The sequence below is a fragment of the Wolffia australiana genome, chromosome 3 (assembly GCF_029677425.1).
Source record: "Wolffia australiana isolate 7733 chromosome 3, ASM2967742v1".
Classification (NCBI taxonomy): Eukaryota; Viridiplantae; Streptophyta; class Magnoliopsida; order Alismatales; family Araceae; genus Wolffia; species Wolffia australiana.
Window position 1 is genome coordinate 11,770,763 of NC_135837.1, and position 20,624 is coordinate 11,791,386.

Consider the following 20,624-nt stretch of genomic DNA (forward strand, 5'->3'; position numbering starts at 1 on the left):
CATGATATTATTTATAAACAGTATCGCGAGTGTACCTAGAATTTTATGTAGGCTCTACCTGGAAGAGGAAAAAACATAGACAATGGAATTAAGATGATGAAGCTGGGGAAGAGTGTGTCATGAGCAGGGATTCTCCAGGAAGAATGAACAAGAGCAGTGGGGAACTTAAGGGAAGAAGAAAGAACCCTCAATATCTCAAGAACGACCTTACACCACCCATTTAGGGTTCAAAGTTTTATACAAGTGTTATTGGGCCAAAGAAACACAAAAAGCCCAATATCAAGATAACGGTCAGGATAACGGCTAGAGCATGTAACTGTGTGCCAATGGGCGAGTCCCATTTAACAGAATGCTGTGAAGATTGAGAATACGAGTCATAACTTAGCTCCCATTGACTGTCCTATGTACGACAGGGGGAGGAAAACTGCTCCCACCTGTTCTTCACGTATGAGTTCGCATAGGGCGTCCGGGGATCGCAGCAATTACAGGGGGTGGATATCTCCTCGGATGAGGCCTTTTGGGCTTCAGTTTTAGATGGAAGACACAGAAGCCGACTAGAATGGGGGCGCTTGCTTGCGGTGTTCTGGACGATATGTCTGCATCAAAACGAGGTAGTGTTTAAAGGGAGGGCGGCTTCGGTGGAGAATGCCGCTCATGATGTGGATGCACTGATGTCTTTCTGGGGTGGAGGGAGAGGATAGCCTATTTGAGTTTGATTGTTTATTTTTTGTAAAAAATATTTACCATTAATGATAGCAGGTAGGCCACCGGTTTAGTGTGGTTTTCCTTATTGTTAAAAAAAAGTGTCACAACTTAGGAAAACTGTAGTAAAGATTTTTTTTTTTGTAGAGAAGATATTAGTAGCTTGTAAGAATATGGAGATAAATGTATGAAATCAATTATACTACATTGTCTTGAGTTGGGTTGGCAAAGTATCTACCTGTTAATATCTTATCTAGACTGCCTGCCGAATCTATGCACTGTCACATACAACATATAAAGTCCAGCGGCTACATGGCTTGTGAAAAAATAAGGCAGATACACTAATTCAATTATAGCTTTGACTCATTTCAATTATACCTCCAAGGAAAATTGCAATTATATCTCATTTCCATTGTATTATTAGCATCCCAACCCAAGAACCTTGTAAAATGTCACATTATAATGTCTCATTCTCTAAGACAGAGACTTGGGCAGCAAAAGTAATATCTATTTTGGAGTTTTCTGTGTCGTAGTAAAAGATCCGCTGCTTGAAAATGGTAGTAGGGCCAATTTATTGAAGTTTAGCTGAATTTGAAATGTGACATGGGACAAAACCTCAAGTTGCTTGGATCCTTGAAATATTATTTAAAATCTTTTTGTAGCTTCCAATTAGGGAATGACATGTCCAGGACGTGATGCCCCGGACGTGACAGAACGGATGACAAAAAATGACGTCACCGTCCCTTCATGTGTCCCTGTATGTTGAGAAAAAACTGTCACGTCTGCGTCACGTCATGTCCTCATCACTGGACGGCATCACCGTCACCAGTGACGTGAAAAAATCAACCTAAAAAAATATATTTTCCCATCCCAATGCTCTTCGTCTCCCCAACGACCGTCGTCGCCTGACTCCTCCCAACAACTCTACCTCGAAAACCTTTCTCCTCTCTCTCGCTCCTGTCGGTGACGGCTCTCTCTCGTTCACTCGTTGGCTCCTTACGGTGATGGCTCTCAACCGTTCCCTCTTGCTCACTCGCTCAGTCGCTCCTGTTGCTCCTGGTGAGTTCTTCTCGACAACCTTGATAAGCCTAAAATTGATGTGTAATTACGTCGTTGTTTGGGCTTTTAGCCTTATGCAATAAAATTTATAACAACCCTTAATCACTAAATAATATATATAGAGCAAGCAAGGGGTCGAACCACAAGGAGGCACTAAGAAATAATTTTTATCCAATTTCAAATCAATTCATTCAAGAATGAAGTAATTTTGCATTTAATAGACCTTAATTATGTTTAATTATGTTAATAATTAAGTAGAAACTTAATTTTGATTTTAATATTTTCGGTCAAGACACTTGGGTAGGATAATTTTGATTATAATCTCAGATTAATTCGGATCACCAATTTCCCAATCAAAATAATTTTTATAAGTTAATTTATATATATATTTCAAATTGGGAATTAATAAGCACGAAAGGGGGTTTTCAAATTGAACTTGAAGATGGACGATTATTTTTATGAAATTTTTGATTTAAGTATTTTAGATGTTTAATTGAATTTCTAAACAATCAATTTCAAATATAGGGAGAGAAAATAGGAGATCTAACCGATAGGTAGAAAATAGAAGAATTTAGGGAAAAAGTGAAATTTGACCCTTGTCTAAAGATCTATAAATGCAGAATGGATCCAAATCAATGTATAGCTAAATATTAAAAATCAGATCTTGAATCAAAATAAAAATGCAATAGTAATTTCATTTCAAATCAACTTCAGGGGCATGTACATGTCTCCCATGCCATGGCGTTTTAGAATCTTTCAAGAAGAAGTTCGAACAACGAATTAGAAACTTACAAATGTCAATGACGAATCAAGATATGTCGACTTCCAAAGCAACTCCTGTGTCCTTCCTGGCCAAATCCTTGCGGAGAGCTTCAAAAAGTAAATTTCACCTTCTTCCTGACCTCTATTTAAAAATCCAATCGTATTGATCATAGAGGGAAAAGACAAACATGCCCTCAAAATTTCAGCTCAATCAGACGGCTAGATCTCAAGATATTGTCATTTTACTGGGGATTAATCCTAGGTGTTGGATTAATTTTATCTCTCCTCCAAGTAGATAAAAATTGCATTTTGTAATTTGTCGAGGCTTTTTTCTTGTTTTCTCCGCCCTTGGGTCATGCACTGCCACATTTTTGTGCGCTTCCAAAGGTCGCAATCATCACGAAATGATTGCTGCGTTTGAATGGTTCAGAAAATGCCACGTTGCCCTGTTTTAAAAAAATATATAAAGACAAATGCTACTTTTTCTTTGGAATTAATAACGCGCAGAGTTGATTTCTGCGTGCATTTAATGCACACGACGAATTGACGACAGCAGAAAGTGCTTTTCCTTCTTTTTTTTAATTAATACACATGTGTCGATGGCCACATGTAATCAATGCACGCGGCTACCCAACTGAGTGTACAAGGAATAATCAGACGTCATAAATGCACGCAGAGATTGATTCTCTGTGTGCATTTATTACACGAAAAAGTAAGAAGAATAAAAATGTATCCAACTGTATTTCTTTTGAAAATGATTGGCTCATTATGGCGCTTTCAATCATTCGCCCAAATTTTTGGGCGGATGACGTGGACGCCATAAATTTAATAAACATCATATTTAAAAATACTAAATAAATAATAAAATATATTCATTTAATTCTTAAAATCATTTCTTGGCTAAATATTGGTTAGAAAATTATAAAAAATATGCAAAAATTCCAAAAATTAGTAAAATTCTTACCAACCTTTAGCCAAGTATTTTAGGCCCTGTAAAAAAAAAGTTTCTTCCATGCAATGAGGTTAAATACCATGTAAAAAATATTGAAAAATTAGAATCAATAATAAAATCAAAGTGTAAGTCATTTATATCCATTTATATATGATAACACGCAAATATGGCCATTAAAACACATAAATGTAATGTAATATACATCAATTGAACATTATAATTTGCAAGTTATCAGACCTCAATCCCGACGACCTCATTGATGCTCCAAAGTAGAAACTTCTTGATCGGATTTTCTATTCGACGTTCAGGTAGTGTTGTATACAGTTTTTCTGATTATTTTTGTTGTATTATGTATCCGTTTTATGCTGATCCTTTCTGATTTGTTAATTTCTGTATGAGTCAATTTTACTTTCGCAAGATGATCGTATCCCATTTTAATGCTTCAAAGTAGAAAATTCTTGAGCAGATTTTCTCTTCAATTTTGAGGTAATGTTCTAAATTTTCCTCTCCGGTTTTTTTTATGTATCGTATCTCCATTTTATGCTGGTCTTTTCTAACTTGTTAATTTCTTTATGATTTCACATTCGCAAATTGGTTGTATCCAATTTATTTTGATGCTTCAAAGTAGAAAATTCTTGATCGGATTTTCTAATCGACTTTGAGGTAGAGTTCTATTCTTTCATTTCAGATTTTTTTAGATAAATCATGTCTCCATTTTGTGTTGATCCTTTCTGATTTGTTATCATCTGTATGGATTGATTACGGTTTTTCAAGATGATCATATCCCCCTTGTTTTGATACTTCAAAGTAGAACATTTCTCGATCTGATTTTCTCATCGATATTGAGGTAGTGTTCTTTACTTTCCTCTCCTTTTTTTCTTGGCAATCATTAAAACATGCCACATGCAAGAGGGTTTTCTTGCTGGGTTTTCCTAGCTTCATTTGATTCTATCCTGGTTTATTTAATAGATTATTTTATGGTTTCTTTCACATATTTGCACAGGGTTGGTACAGAGTAGATGTGAAGTCGTTCAATCGGAAGGAAAAGGGCCACATTGGTGACTTCACAACAAACACTTATCAAAGTCAAGCAGGTAAATAACTTACTTTTATTTTCTTTGTAGCTATACGGACAAATGTCTGAACAGGTGAAGAAAGAGTCCACCATCACTAACTGCGATTATAAAGTTTAATCACCAAGGTTAATGAAACATTTCCAATCCTTTTTTTTCGATATTGGGCCTACTTTAATTTCTTTATTAGATCTTGTTTCTGTTGCTTCCTTGCGGCTTGTGGATAGCACGTAACCTTGTAGGCTGATCTGATCTCCAAGAGGACAAATAGAAGAAGAAGACTTAAATATTAAAAAAATTAACCTTGTTTCTACCACTATTGCCTGCTGTTTTAATTTTGGTAGTGGTGACAAATGAAATTTAGTTTTTTTTCTCCGTCCCTCCTACAGTTCACCGTTCATATCATATCTGTTGGGTTTGGTGCATCGGTTTGTCCATGGAAAACACGTTTCCATGGATGCCGAGGCGTGTTGATCGATTCATAATCGATCTTTAAAATGAAACATGAAATGTACCTTTTGGGGAACTCCTTCTACCCTTGACCTTGCCGCTCCGATATTGTTATGAAGCCATTCACGCGTCTGGCCTTTAGAAGTATCCACGCAATCACTCGGCGCTTGGATCTCCACGTCTTCTTCTTCAACTCTTGAAAATCTAGAAGATCTTCTCACCATGAAGATACTCTCCTTGGATGATTGGAGAAGAGAGTGGAGAAAGGGAGGGACTCCCAAATCTGGCTTGCATGGGTGCGTGAAATGAGACCCCTTTCCCTCTTTATATTTTACTTAAGGTTTTTCCCAAAAACCCTACGAAGTAAAATATATCCACTAATGCCCTTATGACCTTGTGCATATGACCCTCTAGGCCCATGTATCATTCTAGTTAATAACTTTAGTGTCCCAATAACATTTATTTTCTAACCTTATTAATTAACTATACCAACATATAGATTAATTAAATAAGGATCAATTTAACCCAATCAATAGGTTTAGTTTCCAGCCCGTGGGGTGCCATGCTACACCTTGTGCTCTAGAAGATATCGAGTAGTCTTGAGCTCTCTCATGGAACCTTTACCATCATCGGTTATCATATATGTATAATACATCATCCGTGCGAGACTCTCAAATGACTTAGGGTATGGTTTTATCGTCAAACCCTAATCCATCATTCGATTAGTACTGATGCCTAATGGGGATCATTGGAGAACGCATTCTCCAATATCCTCACTACCCTGGCCAGGGATTTCTGCATTGTCTTCCTTGGGTCAATCTCCTCTTATACCATGGGCGGATGATCCCGTGTTGACCACTCAATCATCTCCTTAAGCTTCTTACTACATCCGATCTATAACTTTTTTGAATCCCATGATTAGAGGCTAGTAAGTCATAATCAAAATGTAGTCTTCCACTCACGAGATGTCCTTGGTGTCTCATGTCAGTGGATCACTTATACAACCGTAATTTGAATCAACCTGATTGACGTTTAGGTGTAATACCATTCAGGGATTTGTACGGATCAATTCAGTGAACTCTTTCTCCAAAGAGCACCCACTATCTGTCCTTAGTGTCGCCACACTAATAGCCATAGGATCAGCTATACATATTGTATAAGTAGGATCAGCTATTGCTATTCTATTCAAATAATTCATGTCCGTGTCGATCCATCGAATATGAATATTTAGAATACAGGTTTGAAGACTAGTGATCTCTGTATTTTGATCTCATCATAATTCACTAATTCATTGCACGTGTTCATGCACTTCATTATAAACATCATACCGAATAATAATGAACGCAAATATTTTATTCAATGAACTTAGATAAACATGGTGGTGTGATTGGTTTGATAGTCACATAATATCCATCAATATCTTCAGAAGGTTCAGCTTGTTTATTGAATGTTTATTGTCTCTTATTGCTTCTTTCATGGAGACTTATTCAATGTCTACTTTATGTTATCTGTTATATGAACATTTGAATGTAGGTAAATGGATATATTAGCGATGGGTCTCAAGTAGGTGACCTTATATTTTTTAATCGATTGTGAACAAAAATATTTCTTTACCCACCAATATTGATTTTTATATGGAAGATTATTCGACACATATTATCTCATTCACTGTTGTGGTTTTCTCAAAACAGATGGAAGGGCAATGAGATCTTTTGAAGTCTACACGAGGGAGTTTGGGTGGACACCAAAATGCATGTTTAATTCTCTAAAACTGTAATTGTCATCTCTGATGTATTTTATATTTCCAACACAAAAAATCTGATTGTAATTGGATTTCTTACTTAACAAGATCATCTATTTTTTGATTTTATATTTATAATTGGTGACTGTGCGTCAAATACCTTAGTTGGAGAACAAATTGAAGAGTTGACCAACAGGCTTCCATGTATAGTGAAGATAATGGTGGATAATAACTTGGCTTGCACGTTGTTCAAAAATATAGGGCTTCATTGTCATTCCAAACATTCCAAAAATTTGTCTTTCAATGTTTTTAGATATTCAATGGACAATTGAATTGAAGGGTAACATAAATGCACTGAAACTGAAATGGCAAATCACTACAGTTGTGGTTGGGCGATGAGATTGTAACAAAGGTTCAAGGTTACTAGGGAAAATAATGTATGTACTCCAAAAGCAGAAACTTACCACAAAAGATAAGGCAACAACATATCAATCAAGCATTATAGAGTGAAAACGGGGTTTCAAAATTGCATAAAGAATATGTCATGAGACCAAAAACCCCTTTTTATTTTACAGTTTAGATGTATCTAATCTGATATTTTTCTACAAATTTATGTATGTTTAAAACACTAACTCAAAAACCAAATGTTTTCGTTCAAATTCAGACATATTATTAGTTATCAATCATAGAGTGGAAAGTAAAAACTACTCAACCATGAACTTATATAAAGATATCGTTAAATTTTCTGTGATGACAATGATTATAAAACATTTTTATAAAATCATGAATAGTAGAAACTCACTTTTTTTAATCTGCAAAGCCCTTGGGCCATTGGCCTACTCTTGAGGATGTGGTTCATATTTATTGAACTAGTGATCATTAATTGTAACATCAATTAATAAATCAAAAAAATATAGCCCTATGATATATATATTTAATCCATTTCATACATATTCTGGTAATCATTGACTAGCAATCCAACATATGTTTTGATGTAAACATACAACATCCGAAATTTTAAATATATACCTTAAAAAATTGCCAAAATAACCAGATAAACTCAAATATAATCTCATATTAGTACATGGCCTAATACTTTACTATGGGTTCTCCCAACTTTAAAAAATTAATTTCATGTGGGGATGGGTTACTGAATTTTGATGATTTTTATGGAAATTAATTGAATTGTTTTGGAATTTTTTGTGGAAGAAATGAAGTTTTTAATGGAAAATGGATACAATTATCAGGAGATTAGGAGATTACGGTAATTTCAAAATTAAGAGGTAGTATTTTTAAAATTTCCTATGGTCTTTATTAGGGAAATTTGGGGACAGAGAATCGAGGGGCATATCTCCAATTATTTATAAGCAGGGTCGGTTTGTGCACGCAAAATAAAACAGGGAGTTCTGTACAAAATGCCAAGAAATCGAAATAGCGACACCACTTGGCAAAATCTCGGCCATCGGAAAGCTTAAAAATTATTCATTTTCATAGGTACCATTTTTAACTTTAAAAAATCCATCACGGCCATCATTAGTGACGTCCATTCCATCACGTCACGCGTCCAAGGCACCAAGTCACCTTCACGTCCTCGTCACGACCGATCCGTCATCCGTCACCATCACCGCCACGGACCCCTAATTCTGTCACCTTCACCATCATGTCATCCGTCACGGTGACGTGTGACGTGATGGATGACGCCTGATGATCCCTACTTCCAATATTAATACATAATCTCATACTAGTTCATTTGATACAATGACCAGAAGATATTATGAGATTAAAATTATGATATTTAATTATATAACATAATTAATTAACCAATCTATTTAGAAATTAAACCTTAATAAATTTTATCATTTAAGGCCTGAATCTTGATTAGTTAATGTGCTATTATAGCTTCAAATAATAAGTAAACATATTCACATAAATAACTACATTCAAAGTGCATAATGAAAATTATTTGATTTACGAATGCCTACGAGCATTCTTATTGGCCGTGTAAAAACTACTTAACATGTATGCCCATGAAAGTAAATTGAAATTCATTTTTATATAAACTCCAGCGTCAATTAAATTCAAGAAATGAAGGGTCATGTCAGTAATGAATCTTTATATACTTTGACTCGCATCGAATTCATCGTTTCTAGTAGGATATCTTAAAATGGATTAACCAAATGTTAACCCATGTGATAGTAAATGGAGAGTAATGAGACATGATCCATATACTTTCAGAACATCTGGTTGATGAGTGTATTTAGAGTCTTTTTCAATGGTAAGATGTTTTCATGCATCAAGATTCTTAAAAGTAATAATTTTGAATAATCATATATCTGATATGTTTTATTGCACATACTAATGTTAAATTTCACCTCTTAGTGGTTGTAAAATTTCATTGACCATCATAAATATTTTACTAATATATTTTATTTATATTTTTTTCTAGAACAAACCCAACATCATTATTGATGAATTTCTCAATTCAAAAAGTAATGGAACCTTTAGACCTTGGAAATTTTTATGCATATCAAAATCCTTGAAGTCATGAAATCCTCGAAGTCCTAAATGTTAACCAGTCTTTTTCAAGAAATCATACTAATTTTCAATGATTTTATAAAAGGTCACAGATAAATTTCTAAAATATTGTGTGCCAGCTATGGGAATTATTTGAGTAATTATGGGACTTGAATATATAATTCAAATCAATCTATGAACTCTGACTTTTTCAACTTACAACATTCATTAGTTCTTACTTTTTCAACTTACATCAATCTATGAACTCTGACTTTTTCAATCTATAAGCCATTAGTTCTTACTTACAACATTCACTCACATTTTTCAACTTGTAGTATTAAATGATTTTTTTAATCAAGAGCCAAATTATTATCACTTGTGTAAGTTGATTATATTTATAAAACAAATATTCTTATTGATTTTCTATTGATTTTCTTCAGAATATTTTTGTCTCTTTTTGCATTTATACCACTTCTTATTTTTAGAATCATCCTTTATATTAATTTTCTCAAGATTTTTTAATTCATTTTAGGATAACTTCGAAAATAACACAATTAAGTTCTCAAATTTTCAAAAATTTTTGTATTCAAAGACAAATAAGTGACTTGAAATTTTACATCCTAACACATATAAAATTTAAATTATGAGTAAAATATTTTTCAACATAGATCTAATAACATGTTAATCATAAATATATTTGAAATCAGTTGACCAGCATAGACTGATAATGAGAACAAATATTCAAAATGAAATCAGTTCAAATCAGTGCCATAAACCTTATATCAAGTTTTTTTGGATGAAATCATAATTTGGAAGATTGGTAAACTATTTAAATTTCATAAGACAATCCTGTTAAACAATAAGTTAAAAGAAATCTAAAGCTATTAAATTTTATAAAGCCAATAAAAATATTTTTTAAGACAACCAGTAGAGAAAAAACACATTATAAATATACCTTATGTATTTGATGTTTTTCTTTCAAAATTTCAAATTTGCTGCTATATGTTTATCTGGTTCTACTTTGATCTGTGAAATATTTTCATAAATTTAAATCTAATGTTTTATGTAATATTTCTTCCGCTTTTTTTGGGACCGCTCTATTATTTTATTGTGAAAATGTCAAATTTATAATTGATATTCTGATGAGCATTTGGCACTATTATTTATAACATTTATAACCACACTAAGATGATGAAGATTAATTTAGGAATAATAAGTAACCAACGTAAAATATTGTTAGTTACTGAATATTAGTTATCCAGATATTTAACTTAACTTACACAAAAAATATATTACTAAATTATAAAAATATCAAAAAATGTTTAGTAAGTAATCCCGAACTTTACTAAAATATAACTTAAACCTAATGGATAACATTATATGTTTTTTTCCTTTGTATTAAACCTAACGAATCAAAAGCATGATTTCATTAAACATAATAAAGAAAGATCCACTGTGAAACTTCTGAAAACCATTATACGATATTTTAATTTGGTGTTTCTTGTAAATGTAAACGCCCATGCATTATATTTGTATTTTTAAGTATAATGCATTATTAATATTAATATTTATTAATATTTACTAGTGAATTAATAATATTTACTCAAGATTTTGAAATTTCGAAAATCCATACTTGAAAAACACAGTGGAGATCAGGTGTTTACTAAAATCATGCTTCTGATTCTGTGTATTACTTTTTACCATTGAGTACATGCCTTGCTGGAAATGTCTGGTCCCTTTCATGAGTTCAACGACCACAGTTGTGAGGGCTTAAAATATCAATAGATGATGGAGAACCTGAATGAAATGAACATTATAAAAATTAAATTAATTATCATAGATTTAGTTGTAAATATGTACCATTTATTTGGGAAAATATTTTATTCAACATAACTGAAAACATTCTATACATAAGCACAAGTGATAACTTGTATTAAACAGGATTTCTACTAATGATAAAAAATTAGACCTACTGGTTCGCTTCCCACAGCACAAAGACTTAAAGCTAAGGTTTGTGAAATCGGAAATTTTTTGGAAACTATTATAATACGCTAAAAAAATACAGGATGACTATTTGGGAAATTTTTTGATCAAGTACATTTTTGAACAACATGATCATGTTGGGATGCTTAATGCAGACTGAGACGACACACCGATCTTCATAATAATCCAGGAGCCAAAAATCTAGATTCAGAAATTTCTTACATATGAAATAAAAAGTGAGGCGTAGGTACTGAAAGATTCAAATTCCTAAATTCTTATTCGTCATGATTCATGCAAGAATCCAAGATGCATTGTGGGCTTTTTTAGCAGGACATAATTAACTCAAGCTGATATGGGTGATGGTATACTGATACAAGCCCCGACCTATCTAGGTCTCTTTCATCTTTCAGCCCAAGAGGGGCATTCTAGTCATTAGGATCTTCTGTAATTCCTTTAAAAAGGACAGCCATCCCTTTAGGGGGGCGGCCAAGAAGTATCAAGAGATGTGTCTGGCTCATCGGTGATGTCTATCCCATAACTATCTTCCCTTCGGCGACGTCCACTTTGTCGTACCTCCTCTTAGATGACGTCCACTCCGCCTGCTTCTTGTCATGCCAAGGTCCATCCAGTATTCTCTGCCCCTGCGCCAGTGACCATTCTGGTGTCTTCTACATCCCTTCTCGTCCTATCCCAGATACGAGCTTGCAGACCGTATCAATACAAGATGAACCGTCTGCATATTTAGCAGGATATAAATAACTCAAGCTGATATGTGTGATGGTATACCATTTTTTTTTTGTAAATGATACTTTTTAAACTTAACTCAATTCATATATTATAATTAATGTATGTATGTAATGGGTACTGGAATTATCCACTGTGTTTTTAAGTAAATTTTATGCCAGAAAGCTTCAAGGATGTTTTTTTAGCCTTCCATAGTTTTAAATATTTTTAGCAATAAACTATGGAGTTCTATTCTGATAAAATACATCATGTTGAGTTGGATCTAGTGCAAAATATTATTGAAAAAGTAATAAAAAGGATATTGCACCACCATTCATCAGAGGATCCACTCCATCCCATGTGTCCACCATGAGAGAAACTGCCCGCCCTATCACTATGTTCTTTGATGGACAGTAAATGGTGTAATTCCCATGATTTAGTCAATATATCAGCTTCCAGTTTTGATTGAAGACACCACAAAAGATCGTCATGCGAGTGTACAATGATTGGATGGATCCAGACCCAAAATTTTCAATCTATACTTTTTTTTCTAAGTGAATGTCAATTTAGTGAGCTATCTTTGTAACTTTTCTCAATTTATGAACATTTAAACAGTTTTGTATTGGAATAAGTCGTTCTCCAGAACATGAATACATTTGACGCGATGTATTATTTCTCAATCTTTGATAAAAGAATCATTCCGTGTGTCACTATCCCTTGTTTTTTAATACTTTGGACCAATTACTTGAGAATTTTTTCTACCCATTGTTGTTTTAGATTCAATTCATGCACACCTGTGTGCCCAAGATCCCTACAGATCGACGCAGTGGCTAACTATTTTATCAATTAAATAAATAATCATCATTGCGTAAAAACTTTAGATTGGAGCAAAGCGTCACCCAGAGTACTCTCCACAGAAAATACCTTTTGTTTCTGTTTTGAACTTCACACAGGACTGTCAGAAAACCCAGAGGAATACTGAAAACCGGTATAAGTACGTAATATGTTATTACTAGGATGGTTCTTTACTCACACATAATCTTTACTGAAACATTAAATTCATAATCACTTTCAGGTTTCACCAAGGACAGATAAAGAGACAAAAAGAAATCTTACTCTACTCTACTTACTAGGACCAAGGCCAGACCTTGCAACAGCAAACCGAGGCAATGGGCTGGCTCCTCTACCACCCCAGCTGCCGCCGCTGCCGCCACTGCTGCCCACATTTGCACCATTGTCGATAAACTTCACCCGTCTGCCTGCAGCATCATTACCAGCACCTCCCTGCTTTGATGCGCCATGGGCTTGCTGCCCGTCGACATCGTACAAAATAGTGGCCTCTCTTCTCAATCCTTGCAAGGGTAGGGAACTGTGATCATGGGACCCAGAAGGGGAAGGATCCCTCTGACTCTGCCTTGGCCTTGGTGATGAATGGGCCAGCGAAATGCGAGGAGACTGTCCCGGGGACGGGGGCATGATGTCGAGGGGCGCTAGTGATGGGCTTTTTGTATACTGCTGCCCAGTTAGGGATCGTAAGAGTGTGTACGGGACATGTAGCTCCAAAGTGCTTCTTGGGAGGTAAGGGGAGATTCGGCAGAGATGATCCAGGAATTGAAGTTTTGGGACGAGATGAGATCTGCAAGAGAGAGAGAGAGAGAGATGAGAATCTACTGGTTCATAATGTAAAAACATAGAATTATCATTTATGCATGACTGGAGAAAGCCCAAGCTAATTTCAGTGGTAGGAGGTTGTAAAATTTTTATGAAGATAAGGTGAAATTGTGCAGCCATGAAGGAGAAGAGAGAGATGTAGGCATCAATGAGTGAGATTTTTATTAGTGATTAATTTGGGAGGTATGGCACATTAAAGTTAAAAGATAAGAAAATGGTGAGACGTGCTGCGATGAAGGTAAATCTAATTTTTCCACAGTTCAAGGTGAAGGTAAGTTTTATTTTTTTCATTGAAGGTTCATGTAATCATGCAGCAGAGAGACAGGGAGGATGGAGGAAATAAAAGATGAATATCGACGATTGCATGTGAAATGGATGAGGAAGCATAAATAAGAGTGTATGTGCCATGTGAAAGAGGTAATCAAAGAGTAAGTAAATTGATGGAATCACAGAAAGAAACAGAGAGTGATTGAGAGAGCGAGATACAAAACTGAATAAGAGAGCCAGAAAGAGAGCATGAAAGTGGTGAAGACTCAACGAGAGAAAAGTTAAAAGGTAAAATGAGAACTGGAGAAGTTGAGAGAGAAAGAGAAGAGGGGGACAGAGAGAAAAAAGAGACAGGTGGGAGAGCCCTAAAGAGAATATGAAAACCAGAGGGAGGAGAAAGAGAGAGAGACATACAAACAGAGGGGAGAGATAGAGCAAGAGAGTGTGGAAGAAAGTGATCAATAGTCAGAGGAGGAGACAGACAGACAGCATGAGAGATGTGGGGAGAGAAAAAGTGAAAGCGTCAAAAAGAAAAAGGGAAGGAGAGAGATATATTTATATATATATATGGAGGGTTGACATAAGTTTTCAGAGAGTCTAAAAAGCAAAATTCAAAAGATGATACAAGATACCATGCCATAGTTTAATAGATGGGTATATTTTTTCTGATGAATCATACAGGAATACTGGGAGAAGACACATGAATATTGGACTAATAACCATTACAGACAGGAAACATATGTGCAAGAACCTGTTGCCATCACTAGAAGTGAGGATGAGCCCGGCCGAGTATTTGACATAAACTTGCATCGAAGATTTAATATTTTCTATAACCACCAAACGGGTGAGGATTCCAGGATGCATCTCGATTCCATGTCCATTAGACAGGGACTGTTTCAGTAGCTCACTCTTCTCTGATCGTACAAACTCACTGGCCGCAATGATGGCGCTGATTGACCTGCATAAACAGAAACTTAATGCAGTTTGTGCAGCAGAAGGGACTAGAGGAAAGACCACAAGAAAGCCGAAACCTAAACCGAAACCAAAACTATAAACAAAAACCCTAAATCAAAATCCTAATTTCTTATCCCTCTAACCTAAATCACCATTTAAGACGACATTTTCCACAACGTCACTCAAATGTACAATGTGATAGATCCTTATCCCCATACCCTAAATCACCATCTAAGAAGATTATTACTTCATTAGTAATAACATAATTAGGTAAGAGAAAAGAAGATGATTAAGTTCTTCCTGGTCTGCCAACCATCATCACGATTTTTTTTGTTTGAAAAGAAAACGTCACTTTTTCTCATCACCGAGTAATCATAACAAGTACGAGCCCTACAAGACCTAGTCAATAGATTTTCAGCTTTACCATGCCAAAAAATTGACTAATGAGGTACACATAGAGATGGTCGTGCGGTGCGGTGCGAAAATTTGCACCGAGTGTGCGAATTTTCGCACGCACAAAACGGCCTGTGCGGTGTGCCGTGCGCTTTTGTGCGGAAAAGCGCACCGCACAACACACTAAATTCGCACATTTAAAAGGATTTTTAAAAAAAATTTATATACGATTTGGAAAATAAAATAAGTATAAGTGGTATAATTACTATGTTTAATTATTAATATAATTAATAATTAATAATTAATAATTAATACGATGCGGCGGCAGCGTCAGACGACGGGCCAGGGCGGCGCCGCCGTGTCGCCCAGACGGCGTCGCCGGAGAAGACGGTGCCGGCGAACGCGGCGGTGGTTGGACGGGGGGCCGCGGGGGGAGGTGGAGAAGGCGGGGAAGGGGGATGGTGGTGGTGGCACGGGCGGCAGCCAGGGGTGGAGGGGGCGGGAGACGACAGGAGGTGGAGGACGACGGGGAGGAGGGCGGGCGGCGACGAGGGGTTGCGGCAGTGGGGATGGCGGGGAGGGCCGGAAAGAGGGCCGGGACGGCGGGGGGGGCAGGAAAGAGGGCCGAAGTTGGGAGACGACGGGGCAGTGGGGAGGAGGAGGCGCGGCAGGGCAGGGGTGGGAGGAAGGGGGGCGGGGACGGCCGGAGGGGGAGGCAGGGGGGCGGCCGGAGGGGGCGCAGTCTAGAGGGGGGGGGGGAATTTTCGCACCGCACCGACCCCTGTGCGGTGGGCGGTGCGGTGTGCGAAAGTCGTGCGCGAAAATTCGCACAACCGCTTCGCACATGCGCACGAGCGCGATCCGCTCGCACGGTTTGGCGCATGTCTAGGTACACATCAGTCAGTTGAGTACTAATCTGATGTCAACTGACTTATAGATACATTTTTCAAACTACAATTCTTTACCAAGAAAACTCTACCATTTAAAGAAAATAACTGAGTATGAAAACAAAAGTAAATAAATTCACCTTGCCAAACACTGAAGGTTGGTGTTAAATCCCCCAATATGCACGTCGTAATGTGTCGTGTTCCAAATGCTGGACACCACAAAGGAAGCACACAAGCGAGGAAGCAAAATCCACGATCCATTATCAAATGATCCCCTCTCCAACATGATCGACGTAACCCATTCTGCATCCAGCTCTCCTCTATTCCCACAACCTTTTGCCACGTTCCTTAATCTTTTTGCTGGATCTTTATCGGGTATCTCGTCAGGCAGATTATCCTTCAACGAAGAGAGTAATGAAGCAATAAGAGGCGCATTCTCCCTAAACACAGCACCAGCAGATTCTGCTAAAATTCGATGGAAGGCTATTGTTCGACCAGCCTGAATAAAGAACCCCACTACACTTTCCAACTCCACAATTTGTCTCAAATTTCTCTCTTTTTCAAATGCCTCGAGCACCTCCGAGTTAGACAGCAGTGTAGACTCGATACAATTAAGAAGTGCCGCCATGTGCTCTCTCATGGCCCGATCCAGTTTATCGAATCCATACCTGCCAAAGATCCGAAATAGGGCTTTGAGTTCTTCTGTGCTGGTAAAATTTTCTGCTGAATTGCCCCCAGTGCGTTGTGAGCTCTTGAAACAATTATGACGGGGAGAGAAGACCACATCAGCCCCAGATACATCCTTGACGATCTGATCTATGTACCAGTTTGAAACAATTTCTATTGCAGATACTGCCTGTGAGGCTGTTGGTTTCTCAAATGTTTGCAGAAAAAGAACTGGGCCCAAATAGGCCTCAGAGAGCAATGCTTCACGAATTCCAGTGGTCAAGTCCATACTTATGTGCTGCTCAGCAAGATGGATGATGCTGATGTGTCTTCGTAGCAAAGACTCTATGACTGATGGACGTTGTAAGCCATTATCCTTTTTCAAGATTGAATGAAATCTCTTCCTGAAGTTCCCCAGGATGCAATCTCTCATATACTGAAGAGAAAGGAAAACAATTTGTATGAATGATAATCATTGGTTTAGCTGACTAAATCTTACCATAGGGCAAAACCCAGAAATTTCATACGGTATTCAGGAAATGGGTAATCAGGCAAAAGAAATTTCCAAAATGCTGGACTCATTTAACAGATTTAGATTGATATTTCAGACAAATACGAAGAGGTAATGCAATAGGAACCCCTGTAGCACAATTCACAGGTTACATTGATCTCGAGGAACATCAGTATAATGATTAAATGCTTAAAATTCAGGTCAAATAAGGTAAAGGGGACTGAATAATATCAATGAAGGGGAAAATAACCACTTATTAAAATTCCGTTTCAATAGGAAGTAAACAGGCTAGTGACAAAGTTTCAATGAAAAAGTTTTTCCATATTATTCATAAAGTCAAATATATATTCTAAAAAATTTTCAAACATTAATCGATAGTGTTTCCTGATCACAAATAGGAGTCGACATTTCAACTAGAATCTCAAGCGGTCATTCCAACAGGAAAATTTACTTAAGTATAATCGTAAAAACATTACCCACCCCCCACCTTTAAAATTATGGAAATTTACGGAACAGAATTAACTACCATTGAAACAACAAAATGCTCACCTCCCGCAAGACAAAAACATGATTTAAAACACACACTGGTTCCATATCATTTAATACTGAACATAGATCAGTCAATCTCTGCATTGCCGCTTCCAACCTGCCGTAGATAGCCACTGCCTTAGACTTGGAAACCTCTGAAACAAGCATCAAGATCAAAATTTCTTATTTTACTCTTGACATTGGACTTACGTTTTCAATGACTTGCCATTTCCAGGGTAGCTTTCCAGTCCAGGCACTAAAAACCCAGAAAATCCCTTTCCAGATCTGGAGGATGAAATTGACGTTTTTGTCTCATTCATTATTTGGATTCCCACTTGTTCTGGTGAGAGCTGGAGCATGACAAATAAAGCTGACATCAGCGTAAAATAAATAAGTGCACTAATTAAAGCCTAGGTAACAAAAAGCATAAGACCTGAGAATCCAGAGACCCAAATCCCCCTTCAGCGTCAAGAATATTGATAAGCCCTTCCAGCCCACCCATGATGGATTCAATGAGTGACTCGACATAAGAGACAGAGTCCCTACCAATTTTATTCACCTAAATTAAGGGACATAAGACACAGCATTTACATATTGTAAAAAAAAACACAATAAGCACATTCTAAAAGAACTTAAACAAAAGAAGAAACCACATTTAAAAAAATCGACATTCCTTCGTGCCTTTGAGGTGATGAAGAATCTGATAAGCAGCATGGAGATGAGACGCTGTAAGAGCAAGCGTGAAATGGCCCTCAACAGATTGAGTATGTATGGCATAGATGAGTTTGCCAACCAACCATCGATAGGCTCCTTGATTCATAGACACTGATCGGCGCATGGGACCCTAAGCACCATCATCTCTGATCGGGGAGACGGACCGGCGAACAGAGGTGGTCAACCGCAGCTTGGAAGCTGATAGGATCCCGGACAAGATCGTATCGAGGATGAGGTTGGTCCTGGCGGAATGGACGACGCCAAGGGGAACGAGAGAGGCAGAGTGGCCAAGCGGACGTTGCTGGAGGAACAGGACTCGACGGAGTGGATGTTGTCGAGAGAGGAGAGACTACTGAAGGGAAATAACACTAACAGCTCATGTTCCACCCTCCAACAAAGGCTACATATTTAAAGGGAAATGCAGAAAGACGATAATGCCCCTAGTGGGCTTAGTGGATAATAACAGAAGCCCACCTTCATTGTTTTGCAGTCGACCAACCAAAGCGCTGGAGTCAATGGTTGCATTGGGTGAAGCTAAGTTATAATACTTCTTATCATTCGGCCATCAAAATGACTCATTTTGAAGCTGTGTACGGGCACATACCATCCACCATCCATCGTTATGACTCCGCCCTGTCCCCGGTGGATGCCATGGATAATATGCTTTGTGACTGCGGTGCCCATCTTGATTTACTCCACCAGCATTTGAACCACACAAAGGCCACCACAAGCACCCAAGCCAACAAGCATCACTGCCCCATGGACTTTGCAGTCGGTGATCCCATCTAACTCAAGCTGTGCCACTATCGCCTACTTTCACTGTGAAGCCCTTCGAGAAACTTGCTGCTCACTACCTCGGCTCATACCCCATCACCCAACGGCTTGGTCTCGTCACCTAAAAGCTCTCTTCTGGCAGACGCCCGCATGCACCCAACCTTCCATGGGGCCCAGCTCAAGCATGCTGAACCCACATCTGGACAGCCCCAACCACTTTGGCGCTCACGGAAAGCCAAGTATGGCAGGTTGCGCCATAAATGATGGCTCCTTTCTGGCCATCCCCAGCAGGTTGCCGAGTCCACACCAATTGGCAGGGTCTACCTGCTTCCAAAGCTTTGTGGGAACTCGCCACTACCCTCTGCAACCAATTTTCCTGACTTCCAGGACAAGATGGTTAAAATAGGGGGGGAGTATTGATATGATCTGCCAGCGTGTCTACGCCCCGAAGAACCAACAACTGCCCATTTTGGACATTCAGGCCCGGCCCGCTTCGGCTCATACTTAAGCATTTCTTCCCTGGAGTTGGGGTAGGATGAATAATCTTTTGCGAGTCCATCTAGTACCCATTCCTTACCCCGTTCCGGTTGTGACATTCCCTCTCTGTGCTCACAGGCCTGACGTTGTCCCCCTGCTGATCAGTGACTGTTCATCTGTGATCCTTTTCCACCCGATTCCATTCCCATCTCTCCTCTCTCTACCCGATGAGTCTCTCTCTCATCCCTCTGTGAACGTTTATAGATCATTGACATCATTTCTATTTTGGACATCAAGTTACAGTGCAGATCGAACATGATCCCAAATCGGGATCGTATCAACCAGCAGGCTAGGATACATTAATATTAACTAATCATCTTGAACGGCCATGTTGTGGACTATAAATCAAAGTTTGTTTGATACTTTAGAAGTCAAGGCTATATTTTCCTCTTATCTTTACAAATGAGTTCTTACCAAAACATATGTGCTTTAGTAATTTTATACTAGTAAAATTGTTGGAAATATGGAGATTGGAGAAGAGATCAAGAGGCAGAGCAATGGGAGGAGCTCTTCGCCTCGGAAGCTCAAAAATTAGACTTGAAATTCTCACATTTTACATCAATCTATCTGCCATGTTAGACATAGATATGATTTTACACAACACACCCAACTAACACAGGGAGTAATGTTTTAAGCCCTGAAGCCAGAAAACTTGTAACTTGGGTGAAGCCAGACAACTATATGAACACCATAACTTCTTATTTGGACGTTGGTCCACATACTTGGGCCCAACTTATGTAAAATTTTAACTTATACAGAATGC

General features: G+C 37.7%; 1 protein-coding gene across 2 annotated transcripts in view; it reads right to left on the reverse strand.

Annotated features, from left to right (window-relative positions):
- Positions 1–12,935: 12,935 nt before the first annotated feature.
- GRL (transcription activator) overlaps positions 12,936–20,624 on the reverse strand; it is a 67,873-nt gene continuing 60,184 nt past the window's right edge. Inside the window, exons 19-24 of one of the 2 annotated variants that reach the window (XM_078572547.1) lie at positions 18,270–18,395; positions 18,063–18,186; positions 17,858–17,991; positions 16,272–17,233; positions 14,649–14,855; positions 12,936–13,595 (exon numbers count right to left, since the gene is read on the reverse strand). In XM_078572547.1, the coding sequence (XP_078428673.1) occupies positions 13,082–13,595; positions 14,649–14,855; positions 16,272–17,233; positions 17,858–17,991; positions 18,063–18,186; positions 18,270–18,395 (2,067 nt within the window). In that variant the 3' untranslated portion in view covers positions 12,936–13,081. Of the gene's footprint in view, positions 13,596–14,648; positions 14,856–16,271; positions 17,234–17,857; positions 17,992–18,046; positions 18,187–18,269; positions 18,396–20,624 lie in introns of both variants that reach the window. The other variant, XM_078572548.1, reaches the window with a different exon arrangement.